At 33.2% G+C, this 15,487-nt stretch overlaps 1 protein-coding gene across 2 annotated transcripts in view; it reads right to left on the minus strand.

Moving 5' to 3' along the window:
* Positions 1-406: 406 nt before the first annotated feature.
* Positions 407-15,487, minus strand: part of IFT57 (intraflagellar transport 57) — a 75,758-nt gene continuing 60,677 nt past the window's right edge. For both annotated transcript variants that reach the window (XM_003763566.3, XM_012544499.3), the window contains exons 7-11: positions 10,687-10,758; positions 9,223-9,354; positions 3,919-3,981; positions 1,558-1,624; positions 407-601 (exon numbers count right to left, since the gene is read on the minus strand). In XM_003763566.3, coding sequence (XP_003763614.1) covers positions 423-601; positions 1,558-1,624; positions 3,919-3,981; positions 9,223-9,354; positions 10,687-10,758 — 513 coding nt within the window. In that variant the 3' untranslated portion in view covers positions 407-422. The remainder of the gene's footprint in view (positions 602-1,557; positions 1,625-3,918; positions 3,982-9,222; positions 9,355-10,686; positions 10,759-15,487) is intronic.

Here is a 15,487-nt window from a genome sequence, read left to right on the forward strand (position 1 = left end):
TGTAGTTCAGAGATAAATTTTATTTAGTTTTATATCACTGTTCCTCAACCCCAATATAGTGCCTTTCATGGAACAGGTTTTTAGGAAATGTTAATCTAATTTGTTACTTCTATTCCTGTTAAAGGTTTATGAGAAATCTCCAGAATATGTAATGAGAAACAAAGACAAGCACATTAATAAAAATTTCTAATTACTTTATTAAAATTATATTCCATCCATATTCCATCTTAAATCATCAGGTTCACAATTACATAATATATGTGTATATATATATATATATATTTACATATATACACAAAAGAATAAGGTATCTTAGACATTTTGCTAATGTTCAATGAGGTATAATAATTTTTTAAGTTTAGCAATATGAAATGTAATAGAACTTAAGAAAAAACTGAGCAGAGAACAAAGTACAATAAATTTTAATAAGAACCTATTGCAGATTCTGGAATGATTGTTGCATGCATATCCCTAGTCATATTTGACTTCTCCTTTAGTTTTGACTGGAGTAATGTGTGTTCCACTACACCAATTCTAATGTCCATTTGGACTGTTTCTTGCTTCAGTTTGGTTAAGCTCTGTTTAATCTTTACCAAAGGAGCTGTAAAAAAAAAATAACACAGAATAAAACTGTACTTTTGAGGTGTTGGTCTACTGTTAGGTTTGCATAATAATTTCTTAATCTTTGACTTTATGCAAAAAGAAAGAAAAATTACAAAATATAGCCAACCATTCACTGTTATCTACTCAGTTTTGCTGTGGCAATTTGGGTATTTGCAACATTTTCCAAAGTGGAAAAGACCTTATTTTTGATGTGCTGTGTCCAAACTTTTTTTTTTTTTTTAAGGTAACAGATTGCTGAAAAGGTGGGATGAATAAACAGGATTTTATGGGCCCCTTTTGATTTGTCACATATGTAGACTAGTGGAGACTAGAAGGAGAAAGCAGTGAAGGTGTGTCACTTTCCATATTAGGGAAGTAGGGCTGTATGGTGTGATGCAGTACGGGAAATCTATGACTCCATTTGGGAGAACTTTGCATAATTTTAGGAAAATTGAAAATATATATGAATGCATGTATATTTAGCTCACTGGAGAAGTTGATTTTTGGTGAATTGATTCTTTCTGCCCTTTTTCATGTCTACTGTGGGAAGAACAACACATAAGATCATTCCCACTACAACTTTTGTACCCATTTGTATTAAAAAAAAAAAAATCAACAATATTATGGCTGCACCTTGAATAGAAATCTTTTACCACATGGTACTATTCTGTTCAATAAATTATTTATGTACTTTTTGCTCTCTTTTGAATTCATTAAAGACTAAAATTAAAAAATCAAAGTGAGTCAGTCAACAAGTTACTAAGTGAAGTATAATCAGGAAAATAATGTTTTGAAAATTAGAAGTCTTTTTTGTAATATATATTTCATCTCCAGCAAGTTAAATAACTAGTTCATGCATTATCTTAGTAATATTTTGCTAAGTTGATTTTTTATTTAGTAAACATTCATCTTTTTCATTGACATACTGTTTCCTTAAAATGAACATATACTTACCACCATCAGTCATGCTGCTGCCCTTTTCTTCCATTTCCAACTTTACCTTTTCTAATTCTTCTGTAATCTTAAATTGAAGGGGAAAAAAGGTTTTCATGAATTCTTTATCTTTGATGACTATTTTAATTTTCTAAATACTTATGATCAAAAGAAAAATCAAGCAAGTATTGAGAATAAGTAATCTGGTCATGATTCCAGTGATAAAAAAAAATTATGCATATATTCATCGTGGTAATCTTTGGTTTACCTTCTTTGGATTATCCTGAATGGAAGTGATCAGCAGCTACAATCCCATTTCACTTTTGGATCTTTCTCATTGTACAATCTTGGAATTGCCTAATTAACATAATAAGACTAAGCCCTATACACCCGCTGCCATCAAGCAATGGTATCTCCTAGTTCTCTAGTAGAGATGATTAGGTAGCAGGCCCTGGTCACATAAAAAAGCAGAAACTTTCAAGATTCCACTCTATCTCTTATATAAGTTCCTTCACCATCCCCATGGTGAAAACATTGGTGCTATGTTTCACGTGAAGGCAAAGCATTCTATTGACATCCCTTGTATCTGAGCTTCTTGATGACATGTGCTGAATCAGCCTACCTTTTTTACTTGTTGCCTGCCTCCTCAGTTCTTGTAGCTTTGTAAGAGGCTCACAGAAGATTCCCTGAACATAATCATCCTTTTGACCTGTGCCATGTGGTACCCATCCAACTAACTCCCCTCCCTTACCTATTTAATAGAGCCACTAAAGGATAAGATACACAGTTTCATAGATTTTCATCTTCAAAGAATTTTATATTAGCATTAAAATTAACCAAATTAGTTTTCCTTTCATTTTCCTAGGCTACAAGATAGGAGAATATATCTATTAAAATTGTTTTAGGAACTAGGTCGTTAAGATGTGCAATTATCTCATGACATATACATATCCCATTATGCTATTCCTTAATACTCAATCATTAATTAAAACAGTATAAACATCAAAGGAGTTTTGGGATTCTAAAAGCTTCATATTTATCTTTTCAGTATTGAGACTTTGAGAGAAAAGATATTCCTTTTTCCCTTAATTTGGTATAATGGGGAAAAACAATGACAAAAAACTTTACATACATTGTGGCAAAATATTAAAAATACAAAGCTTGGTTTAACATTGCCTGCTAAAACAAATACTGTTTAGAATTCTGTAATACTGAAATGAAAAAAAATTTTAAGCTGTATCTCGTTTTAAGTTCTTATCTGCAAGCCTACATCTGGACTGCATTATTTCTGTTTATTATCTGCAGTAACATAAACCTCCATTTAAAAATGTGGCCAATTACTTATTTGTTAATTATGAAAAATATCTGATATGAGCTAGACATAATTATTGCAATTTAATAGGTTTTGTTTTGTCATAATTTAGAAAAATATATTCCCGAGGCATATAATACTCATTCAAATAAAGCAAGTTTTTTTTTTCTTTCAGACACCTACAACTTACAATTGGGAAAACTACCTCTTTTAGAGAACTAAATGATTCCCTGGAATACTTAAAATTGTTGATTTCCCTAATATAGCCACGCACTTTGTTTCCAGAGAAGGTTTTATTTGCTTGGGTGCACCACAGAATTAGATTCATAGCATTTCTAATGCTATATTATCAAACAAACTACTTTAAAATCATTAGCAAGTTTTTCTCATTTTTCCCTGAGGCAGGTTTAATCCTATTAAGAAGAATAGTTTATGAAATATTACTAGATTGAGAATAAAGAAAACGTAGAGTTTAGTCCCAAGATGGCCACTAATCTTGGTCAACTTAAATTTTGTGTTTTTTAGATTTTTCACTAAAAAATGGGAAACAGAATTAAGAATCTCCTTATTTCTAAGAACATAAGAATGAATTGAACAATAGATGTGAATGGCATAAAACCCTCAAAAGGAAGTTATTATATTAGTATCTCTCCTCTCTACTTAATAGTGAAATAGATAAAAATAGGTAAAATAAAAACACTAGATTATAGGAAGAATGAATTGTTATTAAAAAACAGTGCTTATATGGCATAGAATCCTAAGACTAGTGTTCTACTTTTTCATTATATATTTCTCTTAATTCTGATGTGTATTATGATTTATAGAATTAGAAATTTAACCACATAAGCAAGAATTTTCATTAGAAAATTAAAGGTTTTTAAGGTTTTTATCCAATAAAAAATTATTAAAAGTCACAGGACATTTGTATAATTAAAAATGACTGCAGAGAACATTAACCAACACAGAAAGTAAATATTTATGCTCACGGCATGGCTTTCACACAACTAAAAGTAGGATCTGAATGCCCAGGTAACTGGAAGATCAACAAAGTAGAAAAGCTGTTTATATACCTCGGAAAGAATTCTAGTTCTTTCAGTTACTCCTCCATTTCCCTGCTGGTATCTTTCCCTTGCCTGAAAAAGAAGACATTTAATTTAGTCACACATCCAAAATAGAAGCACAAGATTACTTAAATATGGCTATTTTGCAGTTGCCATTTCTGCATATCATTATATGACAAAGACCTCATTTTTTCTGGATATGTTTGTGAAAGTAATGATTAAGTGCAGTTATTTTACATGGCTAATGAACATTATGACCATTTGAAATATATCTTAATTACAGTACTATAAAATGATAGCATTATCTTTGTTTTAGGATTTTCTTTGTATAACTTGCAAAATCATTGTTCAATGTTCAATTGTGGCAATGTTCATTTTCTGTTATTCTTAAGCAATATGGGAGAATGGTTTGTGTTCACTTTGATCTGCACAGCAAGCAGGGCGAGCTAGTTCTAAAATTCAATTAAAATAGACCATCATGCTCAGCAATTTACCAGATTTAAAAGGATGCCTATAATCAGTTTGTATACAGTTTTAGGGAAAGAATGTTAAGGAAATGGTTAATATTAATGCTTGACACTTACAGAATGGTTTTAATCTATTTCCAAAGCATTTCTTAAGAAATAATACATATGAATTATGTATTGAATACATATGAAATAACAATAGATATGGTCAATATAAGGGAATAGGGGCATGGAAATTGTCTCAAATAAAGAGCACTGTTTACTTTGTCTTTTTGTGGGTAATCCTCTGAAAACAACCAAAGTGGGATTTTTCTACCATTTAAGAAAAGTCTTTACCTCTTTTCCTTTCCCTACTTTCAGTGGATGCAAGTGCTAAACCCTATGCTGAACCTTTTTATCCCAACTTTTAGAAGAATTTCTATCAAATTCTGTCAATCTTAAAAATGCAGAACTTTAAAATAATTCTGATTTTTATTAGCTTGCACATGTGTCTTGTATTTGTTTTGTTTCATCACTTTTTAGTTGTGTCTCACTCTTTGTGACCTCTTTTGGGATTTTTTTTTTTTTTTGGCAAAGATACTGGAGTAGTTTGACATTTCATTCTCAAGTTCATTTTAAAGATGAGGAAACTAAGGCAAAGTTAGGTGACTTGCCCAGGGTCACATAGCTAAATAAGTGTCTTGAGGCTGAATTTGAACTCAGATCTGAACTCCAGATCCTATACTCTATCCACTGTGCCATGTAGCTAGCTGCTTTGTGCCACCTGAGTGCTCCTAGCTATCTTGGGGTTTTATTATAGTAAAAAGTCTTCCCCATTTTCAACCCTTCTTCAGTGGCTCTAATCTATATCAGATTCCCCTGATATAAACACATCTCACTGAGACAGATTCAGACATCTCTATATCTTTTCATTCTTCCCAATTTTTGGCCACTGTTTTCTAAAAACTTGCATACAAAAGATTACCCAATGTCTTTGATGACTTGGCTTTATTTTTGATATTTCTTGGATAATAATGCAGCACTCAGGTCTGTCCATCTGTTATCATTTCTTTTACTACATAACCATCCCATTTTCTTTCCTAGTAATATATCCTTGCCAAAGATTACTGTACTTTATTTTGGGTCATATGCCTTTTCTAATACCTTTTTTGACTGTCAATATTACTGAATCATATTGAGCTTTCAAGTTCATTAAAATTTTCAGATCTTTTTTCACACAAATTGCTGCCTAGCTATGCTTCCTTTACATTTATGAAGTAGGTATTTTGAATCCAAGTAGGTTTTATTAAGTTTCATTTAATAAGATTCATCTAATTGTCCTAATTGCTTGCTTCTATGAATCAATGCACTAGTGATCTCTCTTGTTTTTTATCTTCTGAAAACATAAACAATGTTATCTATGCCTTCATTTAAGGTACTGAAAAAAATACTGAAAAGCACAGAACCAAAACAGGCAATCCAAAAAATTGTCACCATTCTAATACTTTCAGTTTGGTCATACAGTTAAGTTCTGATTTATCTCCTGAAGGAACATATGACAAACTTTTCTGAATGCTTTGCTGAAATCTAAGTAAACTATATCTATAGCCATCATTTTCCTGATCTACTAGTATAGAAACTCTTATCAAAAATAAAAATGACAGAAGTGTACTATGACCTGTTCTGGATAAAACCATGATGCCTTGTCTTTCTAAATGGTTACAAATCACTCCTTTAACAATAACTTCTAGAATTTAGTCAGGAAATCTGTCAAACTTACTGGTTAGATGTTAGTTCTCTGATATCCTCATTTTAAATAACAAGGACAATTATCAGTCTTCTCTATTCCTATGGTACCTGCTAAAGGCTCATCAGTCATCTAGTTTTGGTGACCTGATCTCACTAATGGCAGCTGTGGGCTCTAATTCTTTCATATTTGATTCTGACTTTCTATTAACTCTTTTATTTCGTACTGTTCAGTCCAGATATGGACAGATATTTTGGCAGGGAAAACAGAAACAAAGAGCTGAATAGTTCAATTTTCTCCTTTAACCTGTTATCTTATTCATATTAGGAAGAAGTCTTATTCCTTCTTTGATCCTACTTTTTCTACTAATATAACTTTTTTTTTATCCTACTTTTTTCTACTAATGTAACTAAAAAGGCTCTGTGATACTGTTAACATTCATTTCTAACCTCAGCTCATTCTGAGCATTAGCATTTCTGCCAGTATTCTTTCAAGTCATATTCTTATGTATTTATCCTCTGTTAACTTCCTTGATTCAATCTTTTAAAAAATCAAAGTCTCTCCAAAATTGGGGTGCATATTAGACTATATCTGGCTTTCCTCCCCTGCCCCAAGACAAATTATAAGATGAAATGGTCACTTCCCCATAAAGTCCCTATTATTTCTACTTCAACAACCAGTTTCTTCTTATTGACCAAATCAGGTAGAAAATAGCTCCCCCTGTTTTCCCCATCTTTTGAAGAATGAAATTATCATCGTTGACTCAAGAATTTATTAGCTGCTCTAATTTGAAAAAAGCTTTAGCAGATGACCAGAAAATTTTAGTCCCTATTTGCAAAAAGTCTTCTGAATCAGATTTGCAAGACTCCAAGCAAGAAATTTTTTACCAGGCCTCACTAGGTGCCCTCCATCTCTGGCCAAAAGCCTATTGTTTCTGTACTTTAAGACATGGTCCAGAAATCCAAATTCTGTTCTCACATACTATCTTCTTACTCGGCTGTTCACTTTGCAAATCTATCTTCCTTTCCAAAATCCCTCCCTTCAATTGGCAGCAATGATAAAAACACCACCTGTGCCCCAAAAGGTTTCCAATTTTTTGCCCAGAACTTTATAATTCCTAGCAGAGCTTATTTCATTCCTTATGGAGGTATCATCTGTCCTCTTCTGAATCACTAGAAATAGGTGGTGATTGTCAGGTTTAAAACCTCTGAGTTATACAAATGTGAAAATGCAGCATGTTGCAGAAAACTACCTGCCTATTCCTTGCTTGTTTCCTTCAAGGATGTCTTCAATGTATACAAAGACCAGTCTTAAAGAGATTTTACAGAGATGAAAAAAGTAGATATATTGATCAGTAGTTGTAGATATTTTTTAGTTATCTTTTTTGGGATAATTATATTTCTTGTGATTTTTTTCATTCTTTCAGGTTCTTTTCTTATTTGGGAAAGCTTGAAAATGAATCTAAGGACTTTAAAAATGTTATCAGTAGGATGAATTTCTTCATCATTTCTTTATTTAGCAAAGTCTGTTCATGGTTCCTTTATATTTGTAAGTACATTCTTACTCCCGCTTCTCATAATGGGTAGTAAGAGGATAAAGTAAAATGTCTAAATGTGGTGGTTTTGTTATTATCAATTAGACTGGATTGAGTCTTTGCTTGCTTTAGAAAAGCTGGCATATGTTCCACTTTTCATTTCTTTTTTGTCTTTTTAGTTTCATTTATAAATGTTGTTGGAATGATCTGGCTTAGCTGGGTCTCATTCCAAGATCACTCTGGAAACTCATTTTCCCTTCAAATACTTTTCATGCTTCTGTGAGATATCAGATATACCAAAATATTTTGTAATATTTCACAGATGAGAGTTTGTACTCTAAATTCATGATGCCAAACTCAAATAGAAATGGGGGCCACTAACTATTCATAAAGATCCCTGTGGACTGCATATTGACTTTGAAATCACGTCATATTATTATATGTGCTTTTTCTTATTTGTGTTTTAATAAATGTTTCCCAATTATGTTTTAATCCAGTTCAGACTGCACTTGCAAGTGTTATGAGCCACACGTGGTCAGCAGACTACCTGTTTGACACTTTGTGAAATTAATATTGTCTTTGGTTGTTCTACATTTCTGCTTGACAAGAAGATAAGGTGCTTATTAGTTAAGGTGGTTTCTCTGATTTTTTTCATGTTCTACTGACATGTTCATTAAATTTTTCTGTAAAATTTTAATACTATCATCCTCTTCTATACAATTCTGTAAATGAACTAACATATAAAATGTCTTTGGTGGCTATGTCTCCCTCCCTTGAGGAAAGCAAGTGCTTGCTAGCAAGGTGTTCCTGTATTTTTGATTTACTCTTTGTGATGTCTGTTTTGAATAGTTAAATTTTTCTAAGAAATGATGATAATAGTCTAATGAATTGTGATAATTATTTGTCTATTTTCATATTTTTTCCTCTCTCTGGGACAATAGCTTATTAAACAGGGTAGGTTATAAGTGTTTTAATCATACATACTTCTCATCTTCATCACTTGCTTTCATTTACTATTAATTTTACTCTAATTGCTCAGTAAATTCTGGGGTGACTTCCACTTTTGTTATCATGTGTTTTTGCTCTTTTAAGAGTTAATTTAAATTTTTTTATTCTGTTTGGAACTGCACATAGTTGAGGCTTAAAACTATATTTGATAAACTAAATTGATAAGAGCTTTCTGAATAATTTGTAAGCCTTTGACTTCTTTCATTTCTTGATTCCTAAATATATTTCCCAAGAGTTATATTGGTCTTGCCATTCTCTACTTTGCACCAACTTTTCTCAAATTTTGTTACTCTAGATCATGTTCCTCAGAAATGTAAACCTAGATTTCTACTGGCATGGATATAAGTTCAAGGACCTTCATTCTCAAGATGGCCTTTAAAAAGGAAATTAAAGGTTTAGCATATATAACTGAAAAATGGGGATAATTGGATCTGCTGACTACTTAGTTTCCAAGATTATCATGAGAATGAATATGTAGCTATTGTCAAGAACTTCAAATTGCTCTAAAGAAAGGTGTTAAGCTAGTGCAAAGGATTAGGATCATTAACCAGAATTCTTAATAGTCATTCTTAGGTTACCTCACTCAGCTGGGCCTGAGCAGCACGATACTCTTGAACCAAGTGCTCAAGCTGATTGTTGATGTATTTTTCTCGACTGCTGATCTTTTCCAGGGTCCTACTGATCTCATTATGGAGTTTGTCCAAAAATCCCTAGAAATTTCATGGAATTTTCAGTAAGAAAGAAACTTTACAAAAATCTTTTTCAAAATCCGAGTGAAATGTTTATCATTCTATAATCCTGCCCATCACTGCTCAACTGCTCTAAAGACACATATGAAAAAATATTTCTGAAATTTTTACTTATTAAAAGTTTAGTAAAGATACTTTAGGCATGTTTTGCAAATTTTAAAAAAGCACCTATGTTTATGTCATTATCACTGCATTTTTCTGTCTTAATGTATGTCTGAAATGTGTATATGTTGTATTAATCTTCCATGTGAAGAAGGGACCCTGAAACTCTAAAACTCCTTGAAGGAGAAAATCTGCTTCAACTCTGCCTCAGTGAGGGACTCTACCCAAGGGAAACAAGACAAACAGTTTCATTCTGTTATCTAGGTGAGGTTGGTTCAAATTCCAACTCTATTCAATTAAAGAAACTCATTCTATTCAAATTCCAGCTCAAGCTGAAACCCAACTAGTAGATGAGCCAACTTGGGGCTCTACCTACTAGCCCCCTTTAGCTTATAGCCAAAGCTCCTATTATAAAAGAGCCAATCTAAAATTCTCTCTTTGCAGAGGTTCCAAACATGCCATGCTATGCCATGCTATGCCAAGGAAGCCTCTGCCCACTGGATAATATTCTTTTCAAGTACCATCCTCTCTTTACCCTCAGCTATTTCCATAATGAGACTTTATACCTCTGTCAGGATTTCTAACTTTACTTCTCAATCCCCATAATAAACCTTTTATCAATCTAGGTTATTGGGTCTGTAAATTCCTTTAAAGAGAATCTCTGCGCCACCAGAAGGGGGTTCCCCAAAACTCCCTACCTTTGTGCTGAATCCAAAGAGGGTGTAGGGAGAGCAAACCTCTCCATTTGGTTCCCTGAACCCTAAACCTGCATTACACCTTATCATTTAACTCCCTGACCACCAGAAACCCTAATCTCATTTTGGTTTCCTAAGTCTAGATCTTATCATTTGGTTCCCTACTAAAGGGGACACCAAAACCTAAACCTCATCACATGGAGTTTCAGTGGAAATATATAGAATGAATATGCCTTAAAGAGAGTTCCCTCAATAAAGAGGTGATTTTTCCATCTCCTAGAGCGCCTACTGTTCAGGTTATTTATCATTCCCTCTCTTTCTGGCCAACAGTGTCATACTGATAATAACATAAACAAAGTTAGCTTTTCTTATATATTATTCTGCCAGATGATCTCCTCACAGGGTGAAATTATATCTTTTGCTTCATTTATGTCACATCACAATGAGGATTTTTGTAGGAAAGGAAATATTTGCGGACTGATAGTAATACACTTACCTTTGTCTCTTTTAAAGCAGATTCAATTTCACTTTTGTGTTGATGCATTTGGTCAACATGGATTCTCCAGTCCTAGAAAAAGAAACACATAAAAGCATTGAGTTTAGCAATGACATTTTGAAAAAATTCTTTTTTTCTAAAATAGAATTATATTGTAGTCTCACCTCCACTGCTCCTTTCTTTCTTTTGTATGGTGCTGTCCTATATGTTTATTATTGTACTTAGAATATTTCATCCCAGAAACAGTTTCATTTCAGGTGAATAAATTGCTAAATATAGTTTACAATCAGATTATAAAGCAATATATGTAAAGCATTTTAGGATAAAAGGTTCTAAATTATGTGTTCACAAAGTGATGTCTGACAATTTGAATATAAATTACTATTGCACTGCTGGTGGTTAATATTTATGACTATCCATCAACATAAAAAGTATTAGACAAGAAAAGAAATAATTATTTAAGCAATTAGAATCATGTTTCCAGGCACCTCTTTGAACCAAATATCACATATTAAAAGATTATATGTCCTTTGGGATTAATACTGAATTGTTATTTGTAATAAGATATTTAAGTCAACTTTTCTTACTGAAATTCCTGAAGATTGCTCTAATTCCATTTTTTTCTTCCCAATTTGACAAAATCTATTGAGTTTTACGTGTGAAATATATATATATATATATGTATATGTATATGTATATGTATGTATATATATATATATATATATATATATATATATATATATATATATATGGGCAGCTAGGTGGTACAATAGATAGAGTAGTGGATCTGGAGTCAGGAAAAGTCATGGGTTTATGAAGAGTCAGTCAGATAGGACTTACAACAACTGAACAATTAACACATGCATGAAATACAACAAATTTACGGATTCTGTTTCTCCCAAATTTCTAGACTTCCTTAAACTTGCTTGGTTAATTGATGTGGTAGATTAGTATGTTTGTTGAAATATACTACCTGACATTTTAGTTATATTAACCTAGTATCTTAAAAATCATAGATTAAGAATGAAAAAGGACTTTTAGGGGAGATGAAGCCAAGATGGTCTCTCCCTCTCCCCTAAATAGCCAAAAAATCCCTTTAAATAATGGCTCGAAATAAATTTTAAAGCATCACAACACCCCAAAAGACAACAGAAGAACATTTTCCAGTCAAAGACAACTTAGAAGGTTAGCAGGAAAGGTCTGTGGAAGGAGGGTGGAACCAGGCCACACCAGCACAGACCCGGCACCAGTCCCAGTAAAGCAGGGACACATCTAGGGACCTAGCACCAATAGTGGTGACTTCCAGACCTCTCAGCCCAGACACCAAAGAGGACCTGGAAGATTGCCAGAGAAGGTTTGTCAGAGGGGTGAGAGGGCTTTGGGAACTAGCAAACTAGGAATGAGCATGGGTAATGGCACCAGCAGCTTCCCTAAGCCTCAGCTCACAGGAGGTCTCTTTATTAGCACTGAAGGACTCTGCTGCTTTAGCACACTAGATCTTACAGCTACTGGGGATCAGGGACACTCCTAAAGGCTCCAGGGCAGACAAGAGTGCTTGTGGTCAGATTCCCAGAAGAACCTCTGAAAACAGTTGCATAAACCCTGAAGCTTGGGAACAGCACACCCTCCACCCTGGAAAGAGAACCCTACTTTAACAAGGAGTTAAAAGCCAAATAACAGACTAGGAAAATACTCAGAAGATAACAAAGTCAAAGCCCCTACATCCAAAGTCTCCAAGAAAAATAAAAATTGGTCTCAAGACTATGGAAGATCTCAAAAGGGATTTTGAAAAATCAAGTAAGAGAGAGAGAATTAAAAATTAGGAAAATTGAGGAGGAAAAGGGGGAATAATAAGGGGAAGAATGCCTTAAAAGGCAAAATTGGCCAAATGGGAAAGGAAGTATAAAAACTCATTGCGGAAAATAATTCCTTAAAGATTAGAATTGAGCAAATAGAAATTAATGACATAATGAGAAAACAAGATATAATTAAGCAAAACCAAAAAAAAAAAAAAAAAAGAAAGAAAGAAAAAATAGGAAAAAATGTGAAATATCTCATTGGAAAAACAACTGACCTGGAAAATAGATTCAGGAGAAATAATTTAAAAATTATTGACCTATTTAAAAGTCATAATCAAAAAAAGAGTTTGGACATCATGTTTCAAGAAATTATTAAGGAAAACTGTTCTGGTGTTCTATAACAGAAGGGTAAAATGTAAATTGAAAGACTCTTTTGAAAGAGATGCCAACATGAAAATTCTTGGCAATATTATAGCCAAATTCTGGAACTCCTAGGTCAAGGTGAAAAATATTGCAACCAACCAGAAAGAAACAACTCTAGTAGAGCCACAGTTAGGATAACACAAAATTTAGCAGTTTTCACATTAAAGGATCAAAGAGCTTGAAATATGATATTCTAGAGAGCAATGGAGCAGGGATTACAACCAAAAATCACCTATCCAACAAAACTGATTATAATCTTTCAGGGGAAAAGGTATTCATTCAATGAAATATAGGATTTTCAAGCACTCATGATGAAAAGATGAGCTGAATAGAAAATCTGATTTTCAAATATAGCACTCAGAAGAAGCCTAAGGAGGTAATCAGCTAAGTGATATCGTAAGTGTTTAATAAGGTTTATCTGTTTACATTCCTATATGGGAGGATGAAACTTGTAGTAACTCATTAAAACTTTCTCATTATTATGACAGGAGTATATATAGACAGAGGACAAAGGTACAAAAGCTGAATATGAAAGGATAATATCTTAAAAAATGAAATTAAGGGGTGAGAGAGAAATGTACTGGGAGAAAGGGAAAGGGAGAAGTGGAATGGTATAAATTATTTGTCATAAAATGAGGCAAGAAAAAGCTTTTCCCATGGAGGGGAAGAGAGGGAAGAGATAAGTGAATGAATCTTATTCTCATCAGAATTGGTTCAAAAAAGAAATAACATACACATTCAATAAGTGTATAGAAATATATCTCACCCTTCAGGAAAGCAGGAGGGGATTGGGATATGGGAAAGGGGGAAAGTGATAAAAAGAGAGGGCATATTGGGGGAGGGAGTAGTCAGTAGAAAAACATTTTTGAGAAGGGACAGAGTGAAAGGAGAGTGAGAATAGAATGAACGGGGAGGGGGTAATAGCAACAGTAATTGTAAAAAGAATTTTGAAACGAGTTTCTCTGATAAGGCCTCCTTTCTCAAAGATAGAAGTGAATCAAATTTAGACAAAATTAAGAGCCATGTCCCAATTTATAAATGATCAAAGAATCTATTTCCAAAGGGCTATAAATTCATGCATATCCTTTAACCTAACAATACCATTATTAAGCATTAATCCTGAGTAGCCAGCAGGGGCTACTTAGAAACTTTAAAAGAAAAAAAGAGATTTTTCTTTTTTTAAAAAAGGAAAAGAACCTATATGTACAAAAAATGGAGATTGAGGGGATGCCTATGAATTGGGGAATGGCTGAATAAATTGTAGTATGTGATTATGGTAGACTATTATTGTTTTCTAGGAAATAATGAGCAGGATTCTCTCAAAAATAATCTGAAAAGTTCTCCATGAACTCAAGCAAAGTGAAATGTATTGTATACAGTAATAGTAATGTTTTTGATGATCAGCTATAAATGACTTTGCAATTCTCAGCAGTATAATGATCCATGACTGTTCTGAAGGATTTAGGATGAAAAATCCTATCCATACCCAGAGTAGGAATTAACTTTATTTTTTGGGGGGTTTAATTCTTTTAGGTGGAAAATCTATGTTTTCTTTCAATGATTTTTATGGAAATGTTTTGCATAACTTCACAAGTGGTTTCTTAATGGGGGCTGAAGGTGGGGATAAGGAAAAGAATCTGAAACTCAAAAATTTTAAAAACAAATGTAAAAAACTGCTTTAAATGTAACTGGGGAAAAACATTAAATATTTTTTAAAAAGAATGAAAAGTGACCTCAGATTATCTAGTATGACTTATTCTCTCTCTCTCTCTCTCTCTCTCTCTCTCTCTCTCCCCCTCTCTCTTTCTCTTCCTCTCTCTTTCTCTCTGTCTCTCTCTCTCTGTCTCTCATTGGGGTTATTAAATGATTTGTGCCAGGTCATGAGCTAGAAAATGTTAAGTGTCTGAGGCAGGTTTTGACTCAGGTCCTTCTGACTCCAGAGCCAGTGCGCTATCCACTATGCCATTTAGCTATCCCTAAATGTTACATTTTTTTCAAGGATTTTATTATTTAAAAATTCCTAACACTTTTTTTTTCCCACACAAAAGGAACTTTAAGAATATTCTCTGATCATGTACCTATTAAATTTATTTTCAACTATATAGAGCATTGTACTTTTTGCTGTGGTGCTTAGTGTAAAATGATTCAGATCTAAAAGCTTATTCTGAAAAGGGAGATGAGATATATATTTAGAAGAAAGAAAGAATATTTAAAAAGCAAAAAGAAAGCAAAACTGGGCAAGTACTAAAAGAGAGTCATAAAATGCCAGGGAATTCAGAGAAAGGTCAGATTAATTCTGGCTGAAAAAATGAAGGAAGACTTCAGAGTTGAGATGGCAACTGAGCTCAGATTAACGGATGTAAAAGATTTCAATGGGCGTATCACAGACTACAAGGGCAAAAGAATGGAGGAATATGTGTGCAGGGAATTTGAGCAGAATAAGAAATAGTACAGTTTAGCTCAGTGTGTTTCAGTGAATAATGAGAAATAAAGATAGGAAAAACAGAATGGGACCAGACTTGGAGGGCTCTGAATGCTCCATGATGAAATTACACAGAGACTAGGTCGTAAGATAACAG

Source organism: Sarcophilus harrisii, chromosome 3 (assembly GCF_902635505.1).
Source record: "Sarcophilus harrisii chromosome 3, mSarHar1.11, whole genome shotgun sequence".
In the NCBI taxonomy this organism is placed as follows: Eukaryota; Metazoa; Chordata; class Mammalia; order Dasyuromorphia; family Dasyuridae; genus Sarcophilus; species Sarcophilus harrisii.